Source organism: Macrotis lagotis, chromosome 1 (assembly GCF_037893015.1).
Source record: "Macrotis lagotis isolate mMagLag1 chromosome 1, bilby.v1.9.chrom.fasta, whole genome shotgun sequence".
NCBI lineage: Eukaryota > Metazoa > Chordata > Mammalia > Peramelemorphia > Peramelidae > Macrotis > Macrotis lagotis.
This window is the reverse complement of record NC_133658.1, coordinates 331,041,432-331,057,704: the sequence shown is the minus strand read 5'-3', so window position 1 is coordinate 331,057,704 and position 16,273 is coordinate 331,041,432. Positions and strand designations below refer to the sequence as shown.

The 16,273-nt window shown below is 44.0% G+C and overlaps 1 protein-coding gene across 16 annotated transcripts in view; it reads left to right on the top strand.

Moving 5' to 3' along the window:
- The window catches only part of DAB2IP (DAB2 interacting protein), a 325,075-nt gene that overhangs the window by 293,971 nt on the left and 14,831 nt on the right, over positions 1 to 16,273 (top strand). For 15 of the 16 annotated variants that reach the window (XR_012473657.1, XM_074211661.1, XM_074211663.1 and 12 more), the window contains 6 exons: positions 4,140 to 4,284; positions 4,525 to 4,669; positions 7,803 to 8,039; positions 11,569 to 11,770; positions 12,102 to 12,280; positions 14,174 to 15,068. Coding sequence is in view for 15 of the 16 variants with exons in the window: in XM_074211661.1 (XP_074067762.1) it covers positions 4,140 to 4,284; positions 4,525 to 4,669; positions 7,803 to 8,039; positions 11,569 to 11,770; positions 12,102 to 12,280; positions 14,174 to 15,068 (1,803 nt within the window). In the remaining variant the exon portion in view is untranslated. The remainder of the gene's footprint in view (positions 1 to 4,139; positions 4,285 to 4,524; positions 4,670 to 7,802; positions 8,040 to 11,568; positions 11,771 to 12,101; positions 12,281 to 14,173; positions 15,069 to 16,273) is intronic. The other variant, XM_074211658.1, reaches the window with a different exon arrangement.

Here is a 16,273-nt window from a genome sequence, read left to right as displayed (position 1 = left end):
CCCATTATGATCCCAAGATCACACAATTTTTTAACTTCAAAGTCATTATTAGAACCCAAATCTCCTGACCTCCAGGTTAGTAGTTTCCCACCTGTACTGTACTTAAATTCTTAGAATTGAAAGAAACCTGAGAAGTCTTGTTCAAATTCCCAGCTAGTGCAAGGACCATCTATTACATATCTTATAAAGAACACTTCTCTCCTGGGATTCTATGAATTGCATTGACAGGGCTCTTTTTAAAGGGAGAGGTCCTTCTGCCATACTGTTTAGATCCTCTGGATTTGGATATGTCATATTTTCTGAAAGTAAGTATCATCTGAAATAAGAAAAGATTGGCGTCTCAGGGATTGTCTGAGATGTTGTTTTTCAGGGAATAGGTTCCCAATGGAACTGTCTCTGTCTGTCTAGTAGGTCCAGGGAGATAAAGGCAGCACTGATGTTAGCCCCCATGAAATGTAATTATAGAAGAAGATAGGTACCTTGAGGAATATTCCCTAGGGGACTTGCTCACACCTGGATGCAGTCAGTCATGGAGACAAGCCCTACTCTGGCCACGTGTTTGTATTATGTGTATATGAACATGTGTGTGTGTGTGTGTGTGTGTGTGTGCTTAAGTGCCTATTTGTATGCACAAATTTCACTGGTATTACTGAAGAATAACTTAATTAAACATTAAAACTTCAAATGATAAAAACCTTAAGTTCAGAAGGCAAACCAGTTTCACCATTCTTAAAATGAATTATTGGTATTCTTTTAAAATATAAAATAATATAACATCATGTAATTTATATTATTATAAATAATATAATATAAAATATCAATGTGCAATAAATATCATTATCATCCCTTCTAACAAATAAGTACAGTCCTGCAAAACAAATACATTGGCTGTGTCTGCATCTCAATATGCTCCTATAGTCTATTGATATTGCTTTCTAATCAGTCCTCTAAAGTCAAAATAGATCACTGAATTGATTAGAATTTTTGAAATCTTTTAATGTTGTTTTCCTTTACATTATTATGAGTGTCACATAAATTATAATCCTGGTTCCTCTTACGTCTCTATTAATCAGTTCAGATAAGAATTTACCAGTTTTTCAGAATTCTTCATAGTCATCATTTCATATAGTGAAATAATTTATTCCATTACATTCATAAGCCAGTGTGTCTAGCCATTCCAGGTGACCAATATCCTTTTTACATCCCATTTCTTGCTATTATAGAAAGTGCTTGTGGATATATTTTTGTCTATATGGGACCTTTCCCTCTCTTTGATATCCTAGATATACTATGCCAAGTAATAATATTGCTGGGTCACTAAATTTTTTCTTCCCTCCCCCATTTAGTGGCTTTTTAAAAATATAATTCCTTCTAGAAAGAATAGACCAATTCACAGGTCCATCCACAAAGTCAGTACATCTAATTTTCCAGTCCCTCCAACATTTGCCATTTTTAATCTTCTCAAACCTTCATTCATTTATTATGTATTTTCAATTGCCCCCATGATAAACTTTAGGGAAGCAAAGAAGAGCAAAAAACATGTGTGTGTGTTTGTGTGTGTGTGTGTGTGTGTTTTCCTTACTCTTATAAAGAACTTGTATTTTGTCACGTTCTCCAATCTGATAGTATTTGATCATTAGAATGAGGTTGGGCTAGATGATCTCCTGAGGTCCCTTCCAGATTTGGGATTGAGGACAGACTATCCTATTTTTATACTGGTATATCAGTGACTGACACAAGGTAAGAACTTAATAAAAGCTTGTTGACTGATAAATTTTGTGAAGAGACTTAGAGGAAATGGAGTCAAATTTGTTTAGCATACCAGCTCAGAATGATGTATCAGACTTGCATGACTTTGGACATGTCACTTGCCTTCTTTCTCTTGTCTTTTTTTTCATTCTATCTTTCTGTCTTCACCATCTCTTTTTCCCATTCTCCCACTACTTTCATCTTCCTACACTCCTCATTCCTGTTCAATTTATCCATCTTCTCTCATTCCATTCCTATTTCTTCCCACTCTCATGTTGCTAGAAGGGTTTCCTTGTTACCAGTTTCTCTTCTCTCTTATAAGAAAACTCCCTTATCCCCAAAAGACAGGAGAACTAATTGTGGGAGTGAAAGGAGGGGGGGAGATTTTGTTCCCCTACAGGGATTTTACAGACAGCTCTGAATAGATGGGTGTTGATGGGTTTCTTTTTTAAGCTTCTCCTGCTGAGGGGAGCTTTTTTTCTTCTTGGTGTTTCCCCCAGAAACATGCTGTGAATGGGATTTGACAACAGCAATTTATTCTCTGTAGTGAAAAACACAAAGGCACAAAGTTCAGTCCCTCTAAGAAAGTGAAGGTGGCTCTTCCCTGGTGCTACCACATGGCTGGGTTGTTTTCCTGGGCAGCCATGGAATCCTAGAATCCTAGAATCTCCAAATTCTCTGAATCTTAAAAATATTTGAACAGAGTTAGAAAACTTCCTTTTGAAAGAACTCCCTTTTCCAGCATCTACAACAGATGACCCTTTGAACACTGCCATTGTTGAAAAGGTCATTATTTACCCAGGCAAACTTTCATTATAGTGCTGATTAAATTTTTCCTTAAAATGAGAGACAGAATTTCCTTCCCTATGACTTCTTATTTACTCAATAAAGCTAAATACCAGCTATTATTACCACTGAAACTATTGATATAGTTCTGTCCTCTTGGGATAATCAAAAGAAGTATAGTTCTTTTTCTATATGACAGCCCTTCAAATATTTATTATCAATCAACAAACATTTAAGTGTCTACTATGTGCCAGCTACTATACTTAGTGTTGGATAGAAAGCTATCATGGTTCCCTTGAGTCTTCCTTCATATCTGCTCCATACATTCTCCCTTTTACTTCCCCAGCCTCTTCCAAATCTCCACCCTTTGAAGCCACCCCCTTGGAACAATCTTGGCTAGAAGAGAGCAGAAAGACCATTGCCCTATAGCTGAGTTTGGCTGGATAAAAACCGGAAAAGCAGGGAGAGGCCACACAACAATTTTAACTGCCACCTCTCCTCAACAAAACCCAAGTTCTTAGAGGCACCTCTGAGACTTCAGCAGGCATTGGGGTCAAAGGGGACATCAGTCCCTAAAATTCTCAGAAATCAGACTTATTAACTTATAATGCACCTGTCAGAGGTGATGGTAGAAAAGGAACACCTGGCCAGAGCATGACTAGAATTCTATCAAATGGTTCTGTTTCTTAGGGGGACCAACAGACTTAACTGCTTGTTGTTTAAACCTGTTTGCTATACACATATCAGTTAGATCAAAGCTGAGTGAACTTGAGCATGTGCATAACAAAGATTGAATGGTTCAGTTCAGGTCCCTGCAAGGAACTTTTGGGGAGAAAAGATTTGCTATCAGAGGACCCAGGTTCAACAACATAAAAATGCTATTTATTGACAATGTGACCTTGAGCATGTTACTTTGCCTCTATGAGTCTCAGTTTCTGGATCTGTAAAAAAGAGGTTGGACTCATTAATCTCTAAAATTCCTACCAATTCTAAATCATACAATCTTTTTCAAACCAGAACAGGAACATGCTAGTGAGGGGGAGAGAATGGGGAGAACTGGAGAACCTGAGGGGATCTGACTTGGTTCCAAATCTTTTCCTCTCATTGAACATTATATCACTCAAAGTCAAGAGGGGCCAAATCCTAGGAAGCTGGGCAAAAATGGGGTGGTCAGAGGCCTGAAGTTAGGTCCCCTATCTCTTATCAGATTTTTAAGTAGTGTTGACACAGAGTAACTCATAATTGCATTTCTTTTAAGATTGATGAAGCACTTGCCCTGAGGTAGGTAGAGCAGATATTTTTGTCTTCATTTTGCATTAGCTGACCCCCGCCCAAAGAAGTTAATTGACAAATCCATGGCAACTCAGCTAATTGTTTCAATAGAGTTACATCCAGGCTTCTGGATCCCATACCTCTCACTGTACTACATTGTTAGAGACTTGAACCCTACCTATAACCCTAATAGGGATCTTGATTCCCAGTGGAAACCTGCTGTGTTGGGGTAAGAAGAGGAGCCCCATTGTCAGACTGGAAAAGTCTTGTCTACTTCCCCCCAGGATAAGGATTGACCCCTCCAAAGAACCTCAATTCATTCCTCTCTGCAGGACTTTCTCACAGATCTGATGATGTCCGAGGTGGACCGCTGTGGGGAGAATGAGCACCTCATCTTCCGAGAAAACACTTTAGCCACCAAGGCCATTGAGGAATATCTTAAGCTGGTGGGCCAGAAGTACCTGCAGGATGCCTTAGGTTGGTGTCATTGGGCATGGAGTCAGGGATGTGGGAGGAGGCTTAGGGATCATCCATGGGGGAGGATGAATCATGGCTCATACCCTGAAGAAGCCCCTGGTTGAAGAGGGACAGAGCCTCACTCTCTGGTTGCTCCTATTCCAAGGGGGAAGACCCTTTTCCCTTCATCACAACTCAGATTTAATAATATATCCAGGGAACCTCATACCATCTACCCATGCTGGGGGTTTGTCTTGGCAGGTGAGTTTATCAAAGCTTTGTATGAGTCGGATGAGAACTGTGAGGTGGACCCCAGCAAGTGTTCATCCTCAGACCTCCCTGAGCATCAGAGTAACCTGAAGATGTGTTGTGAGCTGGCATTCTGCAAAATCATCAACTCCTACTGGTCAGTGCTCCCAGTGCTTCCCTCCATCTGCTGTCCTTAGAGCCCCTGCTATCTATTGCTGTACCTCTCCCCCCACCATGTGCTGCTCCATGCCTACAATTATCCCCTCTCAATACTACTGCCCCACATCCCCACTTTCTGCCCCTTGACTTCCTTGGATCTGCAGCATAGTTCACCTGGGGAGGCAGGAAGAGAGAGCTTCCAGGGTGGGGTTGGAAAGAGCAACTCCTCATTCACTCCTACATCCTCATGCCCAATTATATAGCATTGAAAAGTATGCCGAATTATTTGCTCTGGACCCAGCCCCCTCCAATTTGTAGGTCATTATCATGCTAGATACCTTATAGAATTATCAGTCATGAGAGGGAAATGTTATAAGAAGCTTTAAAGCACTTTGTAATAGAGAGCAGTTACTAAATATTAGCTATTATCACTGCTGCATCTACTAGCTACATCATGTCTTCTCCCACTACTAGACTTATTTATTTGTTTAAGACAGTTTTCCTTACCTTACCTTATCTGTGGATCTGATGCCACTATTGCTTGATGTGGGAGTTTTGATCTGCTCTACTTCTGATTTGGGTGGGTTCAACTTTCTCAGGTAGCCTAATGGTTCTCTGCTCCTAAGGGGTGGGTGGGTTCACCATTAATATGGTATCAATACTCTCAGCTTGAGCCCTTGTAGCTCAGAATTCCAAACACAAGAGTTCCTCTATCCTCAGCCTTCCCTATAGCTGGGATTACAGTTGCTATTTTAGCTGCTACTTTAAATTATGTCATTTTAGAGCTCAAAGGGACTCAAAGAGATTGAAGATAAGAGATTTACAACTTTTTTGATGCCTATATCCCTTGACTTTCTGTAAACCTTCCCATATTCCCTAATTCAGTATGAAAGGGAATTCTTTTTAGAGTTTACCATTCCCATATACTTAAATAAAAGAGACTTTTCAAGATGAAAGGAAATGCATGTTAGAGTTCAGCACACTTATTCTCATAAGAAATGAAATAAAGAAATTGGTTTCAACTAATATACCTCTTTGACAAGCTTCTTGTCATCCCTACTCCCCCTCTCCTATCCACCCACAGAAGATTTATCCCAGGTTGGGGTCCCCCAGCTCTAGGGTGTCACAGCTAGTAGGGATGTGCAAGATCACCTAGTCCAACCCCTTCCTTTGCCTTGAGGTCCCAAGAAGCCAGTTTGACTCCCATTCAGCTTCTAAAATGGATCTGGGCTTGAACTCCAGGGGCTCTTGCTCCTTTACAATAATATCCCTTGTGGAAGCTCTTTGAAGGCAAGGTTAGTGTCCAGCTTATTTATGGACCCTCCATAAGGAAGCCAAACAAACTCTTCTTGGAGGCCAAAGCCTTGAATTTAGCCTCTTGGTTGGAGGAGGAGAGAGTTTGTAGGTAGGCAGGCAGTGTTTTCTTCTAGCATCACCACCACCTCCTCACTCACCTTTCCTGGGGAGTAATTAGTGGGAGGCAGCAGGTGGAAGCCTGGGATTGGTGGAACAGACAAGATAAGGTAAAGATCAGTCCAGGCTTTTTATAGAACAGTGGAGTCTGCAAGGCTGGTTGGGGCTATGGGAGGGAGAGCAAGTGTGCGGGAAAGCTGTACAATAACCAAAAATTGTTATAATTAGGGCATGATTTGGACATCTGGAAAGTTTCCATGTAAGCAGAATTTTAGCAAACTGCCGTTGGTTCCCAGAAGAAAGTTGTGTGATGAATGATAGGCTCGGGCCCTACACAAAGCAGGGCTGGGATTTGTTAAAACAATTACTGCCTCCTGTCTTCAAAACCCAGAGGAGAGTGATGTTTCCCAGGACCTTATGGGAAGGAGAGCTTCTCCCTGCTGATAAACCCAGATTTGTTCTGACAGGTTTCCTGTTGAGATCCATGCAAGCCCTAGGAGGGGGCTCTGAGGCAGTGGAATGGGGTTGCACAAAAGCCAGACTAGCCCTACTGGAAGGAAAAGGGCCAAGGAGTTCTGTGTGTGGTGGCAACTCCTGAGTCTGAATGGGCAGCCTATATCTTTGTGAGGATGAGGGACCGGTAAAATTAATATTCTGAGGGTGTGGGCCAGTAAGTAAACTTTCATTGCTTCCCCACTGGCCACCTCATAAGTTCAAACTCCTTCATTTAACATTTGATGCCCTCTACAATCTGACCCCAACCTAGAACCTTAAAGCTGGAAGGGGCTTTAGCATATAAAAGAAGAGAACAGAAAACATAGTACATCAGAGCTAGAAAGACTTTAGCATTCACAATGTCAGCATATAGATCACTGAAGGTTGAGTTAGAAGAGCCATTAAAACGCAGAATTTTGAAACTAGAAGCAATCTTAGAACACGGTGTTCAAACTGTGAGGGACCTTAGGACTAAGAATGGTAAGATGTGAAGTTTACCTTAGAGTAAAGAGAGAAATGGAAGTTAATTTAGGGATTATCTAATTCAATCTCTTCACTTTCCAAAAATGGAAATTGAGATGCAGAAAGGAAAGCCACATGATTTGCCCAATGTCCTACAGAGGATGTAGCAGAGCTCAGATTTGACTCCTGGTTAGACTTTGCTGGACTCTACCCCTCCAGCCTGTTCCTCTTTTCCTCCTCCCCTAGATCCCTCTTGTCCCAAACCAGGCTTCTCTTCTAGTTGGCAAGTCTCATGGCTAAGCTTGGAGTTCTTTGGAGAGCAGAGGTTGTTCTCTGGGAACGGGGCCGGTGTCATGTGGCCTGATGATTCCGTGACGGACTGTTTCAGGGATGAGTATTTGTTTTGACAAAGTGAAGCAGTATCCAAGAGACCAGAAGGCTTTGTTTGGGTTTTCCTTGCTGTTTGCCAGACCCAGACACCATTTGGATAGGAAGAAGGCCTAAGAGGTGAGATGGGAATACAGCTCATGTTTCTGTAGCTCTTGACAGCAGGAAAGTATTACTCCCACTCTGCAGATGATGGAGATGAGATTTAGAAAGGACTTTCCCAAGATCACCCAGCTAGTTAGGGGTGCTGCTAGAACCCAGATCTCTTAAGTTCATGTTGAGGACTCCTTCCCCTGACAGGAAGACTGTGGCTTGATGCCACCTCTTTACTTCAGCCCAAGGTAATCCTCTGGACCAACCCCCCTTCTCCACAGTGTCTTCCCACGGGAACTGAAGGAAGTCTTTGCCTCCTGGAGGCAGGAATGTAGTAACCGGGGCCGGCCAGACATCAGTGAGCGCCTCATCAGTGCTTCCCTCTTCCTGCGGTTCCTCTGCCCTGCCATCATGTCCCCTTCCCTCTTCAGCCTGCTCCAGGAGTATCCGGATGACCGAACAGCTCGAACACTGACCCTTATCGCCAAGGTCACTCAGAACCTGGCCAATTTTGCCAAGTAAGTAGAATCTGCCACAGTAACAGATAAACACGTGTGTGTGTGTGTGTGTGTGTGTGTGTGTGTGTGTGCACACGCACGCGCTCATATATGTGGTATGTCCCTGGGCAAGTCAACTTCTTAAGACTGACATGGGGGAGGGAGGGAGGAAGGAAAGAAGAGAAAAAGGGAAGGAGCACCACCTAAGTATTTGCTATTATTATAGTCATATGATTGGAAACTGAGACAGACAGAGGCTGACTTGCCCAGGGTCAGACCGCTTAGGTAAGAATATGCAGCTGTGGGGCTTGAGTTCAAATCTGGCCTCAGACACTGAATAATTACCTAGCTGTGTGGTATTGGGCAAGCCACTTAACCCCACTTGCCTTGCAAAAACCTTAAAAAAAAAAAGTAAAGAAAAGAAAAAGAAAGAATATGCAGGTGAATTTGAGGGAGTTTTCTCATCTAGGAATTCCTCTAACCAATGGAATCACAGGTCCAATTCCTATCTTGTATGCTTCTATAATTGTCTTGTACTCTCCCATCCCATCACATCCTCTTCTCTCTTTTACTTTCTTTACCCCTGGTAGGTCAAGAGTGCAAACATTATACCTTCATTTTTCAGAGGAGAAAATAAGACTAAATCTCTTAGCAATCAATAACCACTCAATTTTCTGTAGTTACACAGTGATTTCCTCACTACCTTGTCGTGGTTTTTGTGTCCTTATTCAGCCATTTATAAACTCTATAACCTTGCAAACTCCTTCTGAGTTTCAGTTTCTTCTCTAAAAGATGAATCTGAGAGGGATCATTTTCTTTAAAGACACCTGCTCAGGACTCTGCACATCCTTGTTGGGAATTAAGCGCCTTGCAAATTTAGACTTTGGAAATAGGAGCTCTTACTACATTTGTGGCTGGATGGGGGTGGGGTGGGGGAGTGATGGGAAGGGGACAATCAGAGTTGTGACTTGTCTAGGGTCACACACCTAGTATTGTGTCAGAGACCAGATTTGAATTTGTCCTCCTGACTCCAGGACTGGTGCTTTCTCCATTGTACCCTGAAATTTTACTCTTAATGATTATAAATCCCATTATTGGCAGTTAGCAGCAGGTGCTATGACCTGTAGGAGATAAGCCCTGTCTGTGGAGAGACTACCTCAAACTAGGTTGTACTGAACTGAGATAGGAATGAGCTTAGGTTTTTATCTTGGGTACAGCAAGCTAATTAGCAATCATAGCTTCCACTTTTATGAAATTCTTTATCTTTCATGTCATCTATGAGGTAGACATGACAGAAATTATAATTTTATTGAGAAGGAAATAGAGGTATAGTGAGGAGGAAGTAACTTATACAAACTCTTATGTGGCAATACTCACAAGAGATCCCTATTTCTTTTGACTTCAAATTCAGTGCTTTCCATTTCTTTTCTGTCTACCCTAAAATATGTGTTCTAGACTCTGCAGCATTGGCCATGGACATTATCAATTTAAGAAGTGCAGGCCTGGGGTGGTGAGAGACCCTCTGTAAGAAGGGAGAGCAGCATCCTATTTGGAGAAGTCCTGAAGCAATTATCCTATTAGGCATTGTTCTCATAACACTCCAATGAGAAAATAATGGAAAAGCATCAGTCATTGAAAGGATTGCCCCTTTCAGACCAGGCACAGTCTTCTGATTCATAGCTCTCAGACTCAGCCTGGTTTCCAAAGTTTCCTAAAGCGACAATGGAAGGAAGTATAGCCTCAAGAGTCTTTGGAGCCAAGCTTCATTGCATTCCTGCCCCTCCTAGACTGCCATAGCCAGTCCCCCAGGAGTTATCTGGCTCACCCCTTTGGTGTGTGCTGGCTAAATTGCCCCATGAGGTCATCAGGAGGAATGAGGGGCTCAGGCTAAAGTAAAGCAAGGCTCTGAACCATGAGATACTTCCACAGGATTTAGGGTGATTTCTGCCAGCATAATATTAGGGTTCACCTTGGTGGGGGAGAAGGGAAGAATGGATTTGTTCCTTTGGGACCTGCTTAAGAGGTCATTCATGCAAGTACTAACTGAATACATTTCCCTCATTCACTCATAAGTCAAATATTTAATTAGCAACAGTATTAAAAAGGAACAGTATTATAGATAGGTCCAAACCATCGATACTCAAAGGTCATAAAATTCAGAACTGAGTTAGACATTATCTATTCCAACTCTCTCATCATAGAGAGGGAAAATAACTGTCCAGGCTCAGATTGATAATAAATGACATCAGGAATTCAAATCAAAGTCTCCTGACCCTAAATCTAGTGTTTGTCCCCCCTCCACCCCGCTTTCTAACACTGACTGGTCCCAAGATACAGATAATATCAAACCACTTCTCAGTTTTATTTTCCTGATTATATTTGCTTGAATCTATCTGGTCTTTTGGTGAGTCTGGGGTCCACACTAACCAGTTGCAAGGAATGATAACTTGGACTCATGTTTAGGGAGCAGGAGGAGACCAACTAGGGACAGATAACAAGGCCTTTGCACATAAGCAATTGTGAGTTGATTTGACTTGGTCACAGATAATGTCCTGGATGGACCCCTGGGCTTGCTGTGAAGAGGGCCTGCATTCAAATATGATCTCCTATACTAGTTAGGGGACCCAGAGCAAATATGCCTCATTTTCTTCAAATGTAAAATTAGGATAACAATAGTAATTATACCTCAAGGTTGTTGTGAGGAACACTGAGATAATATTTATAAAAATGTCTGTGACATAGTAGGGAATTTAATAAATTCTTTTTCCCTTCTCTCTTCCCTCTTCCTCCAAAAAAAAAAAGACAGTCATTGCTTGAGGTCCCTATAAAGCACCTTCTGTTCTTACCAAATGGGATTCCTCCAGAAGGAGAAAGAAAAAGAAGGGGGTGTTGAGGTTCAAGCACCATAATATAGTAACATAATACCGCAAGTTTCTTTGATTTTGTTGATTTGAATACTCCCTCTACCGACTCAACTTAAAGCCCCTCTGTAGCATAGCAGATGGCTCTGTTTTTTTTAAAGAGTTACTGCAGCCAAAAACTTCATCACCCTGCAGCTTGGTGACAAGCTTCTTCCTCATAGAGCCTTCCAAATGAATCACCTGAAATAGCCTCTCCCTCTGCAGCTAGATGGTTCAGAAGAGAGGACAATAAGTTATCAGGAAACAGGATTCTATAAGGGTGTACATCCCTGTAAAGTTTGGACCAATATTATTATCTTTGTTTGACGCAAGGGGCAGTAGAGGATAAAGAAAGGTACCCTGACTTGGCCTGCTCATGGCCACAGGGCTAATGAAGGTCCAAATGAAGACTCAAACCCAAATCTGTTGATTCCAAGTTCAGTACCTTTCTCATTACATCATTGGCTTTATGGACAAACTTCTAATTTGAAAAAAATGTGTCTTGCAATAAATAGGGTTCACCTTTGGTCCCTTTCCTTCCCTTGCAGTCTTCAGCATAGTAAGAGGGCAGGGTGAGGGACGGGTTCTTGGTGTGTGGCTCCACCCACCTTGACTCCCCCAAGGGGCTCATGCTACCCCCGTTTTGCCAGGTTTGGCAGCAAGGAGGAATACATGTCCTTCATGAATCAGTTTCTGGAACACGAGTGGACAAACATGCAGCGCTTCCTGTTGGAGATCTCTAACCCAGAGACCATCTCAAACACAGCTGGCTTCGAGGGCTATATCGACTTAGGCCGGGAACTCTCCACTTTGCATTCCCTGCTCTGGGAGGTCATTTCTCAGTTCGAGCAGGTACCACAGGGCTGAATGGGAAGTGGGAGGAGGAGGAGGAGAAGGAGGAGGAGGAGGAAGAGGAGGAGGAGGAGGAGGAGGAAGGAAAAGATAAAAAATAGCCTTTAATGTTAGAGAATGCAGAATATTAGAAGCAAAAGAGACTTTAGATCATAGAATTTTAGAGGTGGATTTTCTACATAGCATGTTAAATCAGAAAAGAGAAGATCCTTGAAGTCCACTACAGTGAGAGGAAAAAGGGGAAGGCCACCAGATAAGACCCAGGGAGCCCCTCTCTTCTTTGTGTCCATTCCCCAGCAGGTAATATCTACGTCTCACCGTCTCTCTGCAGAGTACGGTCACCAAGCTCGGGCCTCTGCCTCGGATCTTGAGGGATGTCAACACAGCCCTGAACAATCCAGCCAGCATGCAATTGTCAATCTCAGCTGAGCATGCGGCCTCTACCCCAAGTACAGGGGGCAGCATCTCTGCAGGGCTCCAGAAGATGGTGATTGAGAATGATCTCTCTGGGTAAGAGCCTTGGCATGTAAGTTGGGTGGCAAAACTGGGGCTGAGAAGAGGGGAGGGAGGTAGACCAGATCCAACCTTCAACCCAGAGTGGGATCTTCCACTAAAGAGCACCAAATCTGGAGTCGAATGATCTGGGTCTGAATTTTATATTAGTCTAATTTGGTTCATATCACTTTTGAGCCTGAGTTTCTTCATCTGCAAAATGAAGGTGTTGAACTAAAATATCTCTAAGGTCCCTTAAAGCTTTGTTATTTTTTTTTCTGTTCCCCAACTCCCTGTGATTTTAGGGAGCAGTTTACCTGGTGCATACTAGGAACTTCATAAATGCTTGTTGACTAATTAAATAATACATTTCAGCCCCTGTTGTGTGTCTCTACTGCAGTCACCAACTTTTCTTTCCTTTTTGCTCACCTGAGACTGGGGCCCAGTATTTTGTATAACTCTAGAAAAGATTTTGATAAAGTCATTTCAGAGAGCCCCACATCTATGACTGGTGTGTTTACCCTATAAAGATACTCCTTTTCTCTCTCTCACTCTCCTCTTCCTCCTGTGTCTGTCTCTTTCTTTCTCTCTTTCACTTTCTTTCTCTTTCTCTCTCTCTCCTATATGTGTGTTATGTTTCTCATATACAGTTTCATTTACACACACACACACACACACACAAACACACTCCCCTTCTCTCTCTCTCTCTCTCTCTCTCTCTCTCTCTCTCCTTCCCCCCCAACCACCTGTGTGTGTGTGTGTCTCTCTCTCTTTCTGTCTCTCACACATATTATTAAGGATACCCTCTTCATCCCCATTCAGTGGCACCCCTGCTACTCCCCTAAAGTTTGTTTTCCTAGGGTATTGCTCCACTTTATAATTAGCCCTCAGATCTCTCCCTGCCTCAGTGCTGTGCCCTTGGGATTGCTCTGACCAGCTCATTTGCACAGAGGTGTTAATTACTAATAATGTCCTAATGTGTGTTAGTCACTGATAAACTCCTCAACCTGCTACCCTCTCCCGGAGGCATTTTTATTTTACAAGAGAATTGTCAGGCAGGAAAGTGTTAGCCCAAAGCAATTAATCTCTAACAATGGGTTTTGAGGCCATTTGGGCTGAGACATAGGAGTAAGTAGGTGCCTGTCTCTATAGTTGGCTCTGCACAGAATCCACAGAATCATTCCCATACTTTTTTCTTCCTTGCTTAGCACACATTCTCTCCCCTTCCTCTTTTCTCCCCTCTCTGAAATTCATGGTCCCAAGGATTCCCTGGTCTCTGTATCAGCTGTTCCTGGAAGCAACTGATACCATACTCTCTCCCTGGCTCCTGGAGAAAAAGATGGGAGAGGTTTGTCCCTTAGGACAGCTGTTTCCCTCTGCCCACTTCTGGTGGGATTCATCCTGTTGTTTCTCCTTTCCCTCTTCAGGAGGGAGTTGAGTCTGATCTACACTCTATACTTTACTTAACATTTTAATAAAGAATGACAAAGGAGGACACCCAAGTCTACATGAACAGAGGAATGGTCTGATGCAGGAGACAACTCTTGATTTGGAGTCTGATAATAAGAGATTCTGACCTTCCTAGGTCTCAGTTTCCTCATCTGACCCATATTTGATAAAAGGAGGTTGGACTAGATGACATGTAGGCTCCCTCCCAGCTAAGTGCCATGGCTTCCTCCCTCCTTTCTGCCTCCCCCACCGTCAGCCCCACAGACCTCCCCCACGTCCTCCCCAAACCTCTGCCCATGCCTCCCTGGCTATTTTGCTCTTCCCCAACAATAATCTTCCTGCTTGTTCTTCCCCTGGATTGATTTATTCTGTTTATTTTGCGCTTTTGCATAGCATTTATGGTTCTTCTTCTTCTCCTTCCCTCCCTCTCCCTTCCCCTGTGTGTGCTTTTCTTCCCTGCAGTCTGATAGATTTCACACGGTTACCATCTCCAACCCCTGAAAACAAGGACTTGTTTTTTGTCACAAGGTCCTCTGGGGTCCAACCCTCCCCTGCCCGGAGCTCGAGCTACTCGGAGGCCAATGAGCCCGATGTCCAGATGTCCAATGGCAGCAAAAGCCTCTCCATGGTGGACCTGCAGGACAGTCGGATGTTGGATGGGGGCACCAGCACCCCAGGGGCCTCAGACCCTCTCAATGACAGCCAATCATCCACAGGGCAGCTACAGGGTGTGTGGACAGCCCGGACAACCCAGAACAACCTGGCAGGCATGGCCACGGTGCGGCGGGCAGGGCAGACTGCCACTACGCCCAACTCTGAGGGTGCCCCGGGCCGGCCCCAGCTGCTGGCACCACTTTCTTTCCAGAACCCTGTATATCAGATGGCTGCTGGTTTGCCCCTCTCTCCCCGGGGCTTAGGGGACTCAGGCTCTGAGTGCCACAGCTCACTGAGCTCTCACAGCAACAGTGAAGAGCTGGCGGCCAGCAAACATAGTGGGGGTGGCTTTGGGAGTGCCGCTGCCGCGGCTGCCACTGAGGACTTGACTCGACGCCCTGGGGAGCTGGCAAGGCGGCAGATGTCACTGACAGAAAAGGGTGGACAGTCTGCTGTGCCACGGCAGAACAGTGCAGGCCCCCAGCGGCGGATAGACCAACCCCCACCTCCTCCTCCACCCCCTGTTACTCGGGGCCGGACACCGCCCTCCCTCCTGAACACCATGCAGTACCCCCGGCCATCAAGCGGGAGCATGATGTCCTCCTCCCCTGACTGGCCGGGCAGCGGAGCCCGGCTCCGGCAGCAGTCGTCATCCTCCAAGGGGGACAGCCCCGAGATGAAGCAGCGTACCATACACAAACAGGTCAGTCCTTGTAGGACCTGGGAGCCAGCCTGGCTCAAGGAACCAGGACACCTTAGTGACTCAAAAGCTTCCCAATTTAATTCCTGAGAACAAGTCCAGAAAGGGACCTCCATTGTGATACTTCCTGGAAGGGTCCTGGGGGTTCTGGAACTGGGTTTAAAAACACAGTTCCCCCTCTTCTCCCTTTCCCTTGGAACAGGAAGAATGGTTATTCTGCTTTTATCCCTTCCCATCATTTCACTTCTACATTCTCAAGTCTGTCTTGAATTTCCATCCCCAGAACTATCATCCCATGCTCCAACTAGTGCCCAGTCAGACCTCATGTCACCAGCAGGGAGTGGGCTCCTTGGAGAATGTTGAGATGGTCAGTGAGCATCAGGACATCCTTGACTTGTTACTGTAGACATTCCAACTCAGGGGAAAACTTTCAACTTAAGAAATTTCCTTGTCCCCATTCAGTAACCACCTCTTGATCCTTGGGGTTTCAACACCTCCATCAAGAGTATGACGGGTCCCCCAGAAGTCAGTGGAAAATGTCAACCTCGGGTGGGGGGTTGCAGGATAGAGACCTTGTGATGAGCTTACATTTCCCCACTTGGAGGTCAGGCACCCTTCTACTTTGTCTTAGGCATAGTTCTCTAGGCTGGCTGCTCAGTGGTTAGACCCTTGTGCATATGCCAATCCTATTGGTGCCAGCTGGCATCACACTTCACCCCAGGTTTGCTGGAACTTCCAATCACAGTATGGGGAAGGAAAACAGGGAATGTTGAGTACAGATTCTTAGCACTAGGGACCATTTTCCCAATGGGATTGTGGGGGGTGGGGGGTAGCTGGCCACAGCAGCAACATCTTCCACTCTGGAAAGATGAAGCATTCAAATGTTTAAATTTTGTCAGAAGAAAACACTCAATTTTTCTTCTTCCTTCCACTTCTTGTTACTTCCTTTTTTTCCCTCATTTCTTTTCTTTGTCTCTTCCTCTTTTTCTGTTAATCCCTGCGTTCCTATCTTTCTCACCTTTCTCTTTATGTGTATTTCTCTCTTCCTGATTTTTAATTCTCCTGTGCTTCAATCTCAGTCCTTCTCTCTTCTCTTTGCCTTTGTGTGTCTGAGTCCTTTTCCCTCTTTCTCTTTCTACCTCTTTCTATTTCAGAAATTCTTGGCTTTTCTTTCCGTGGCCCCTGTTCTTCTCTTTGTCCCTCTCTCA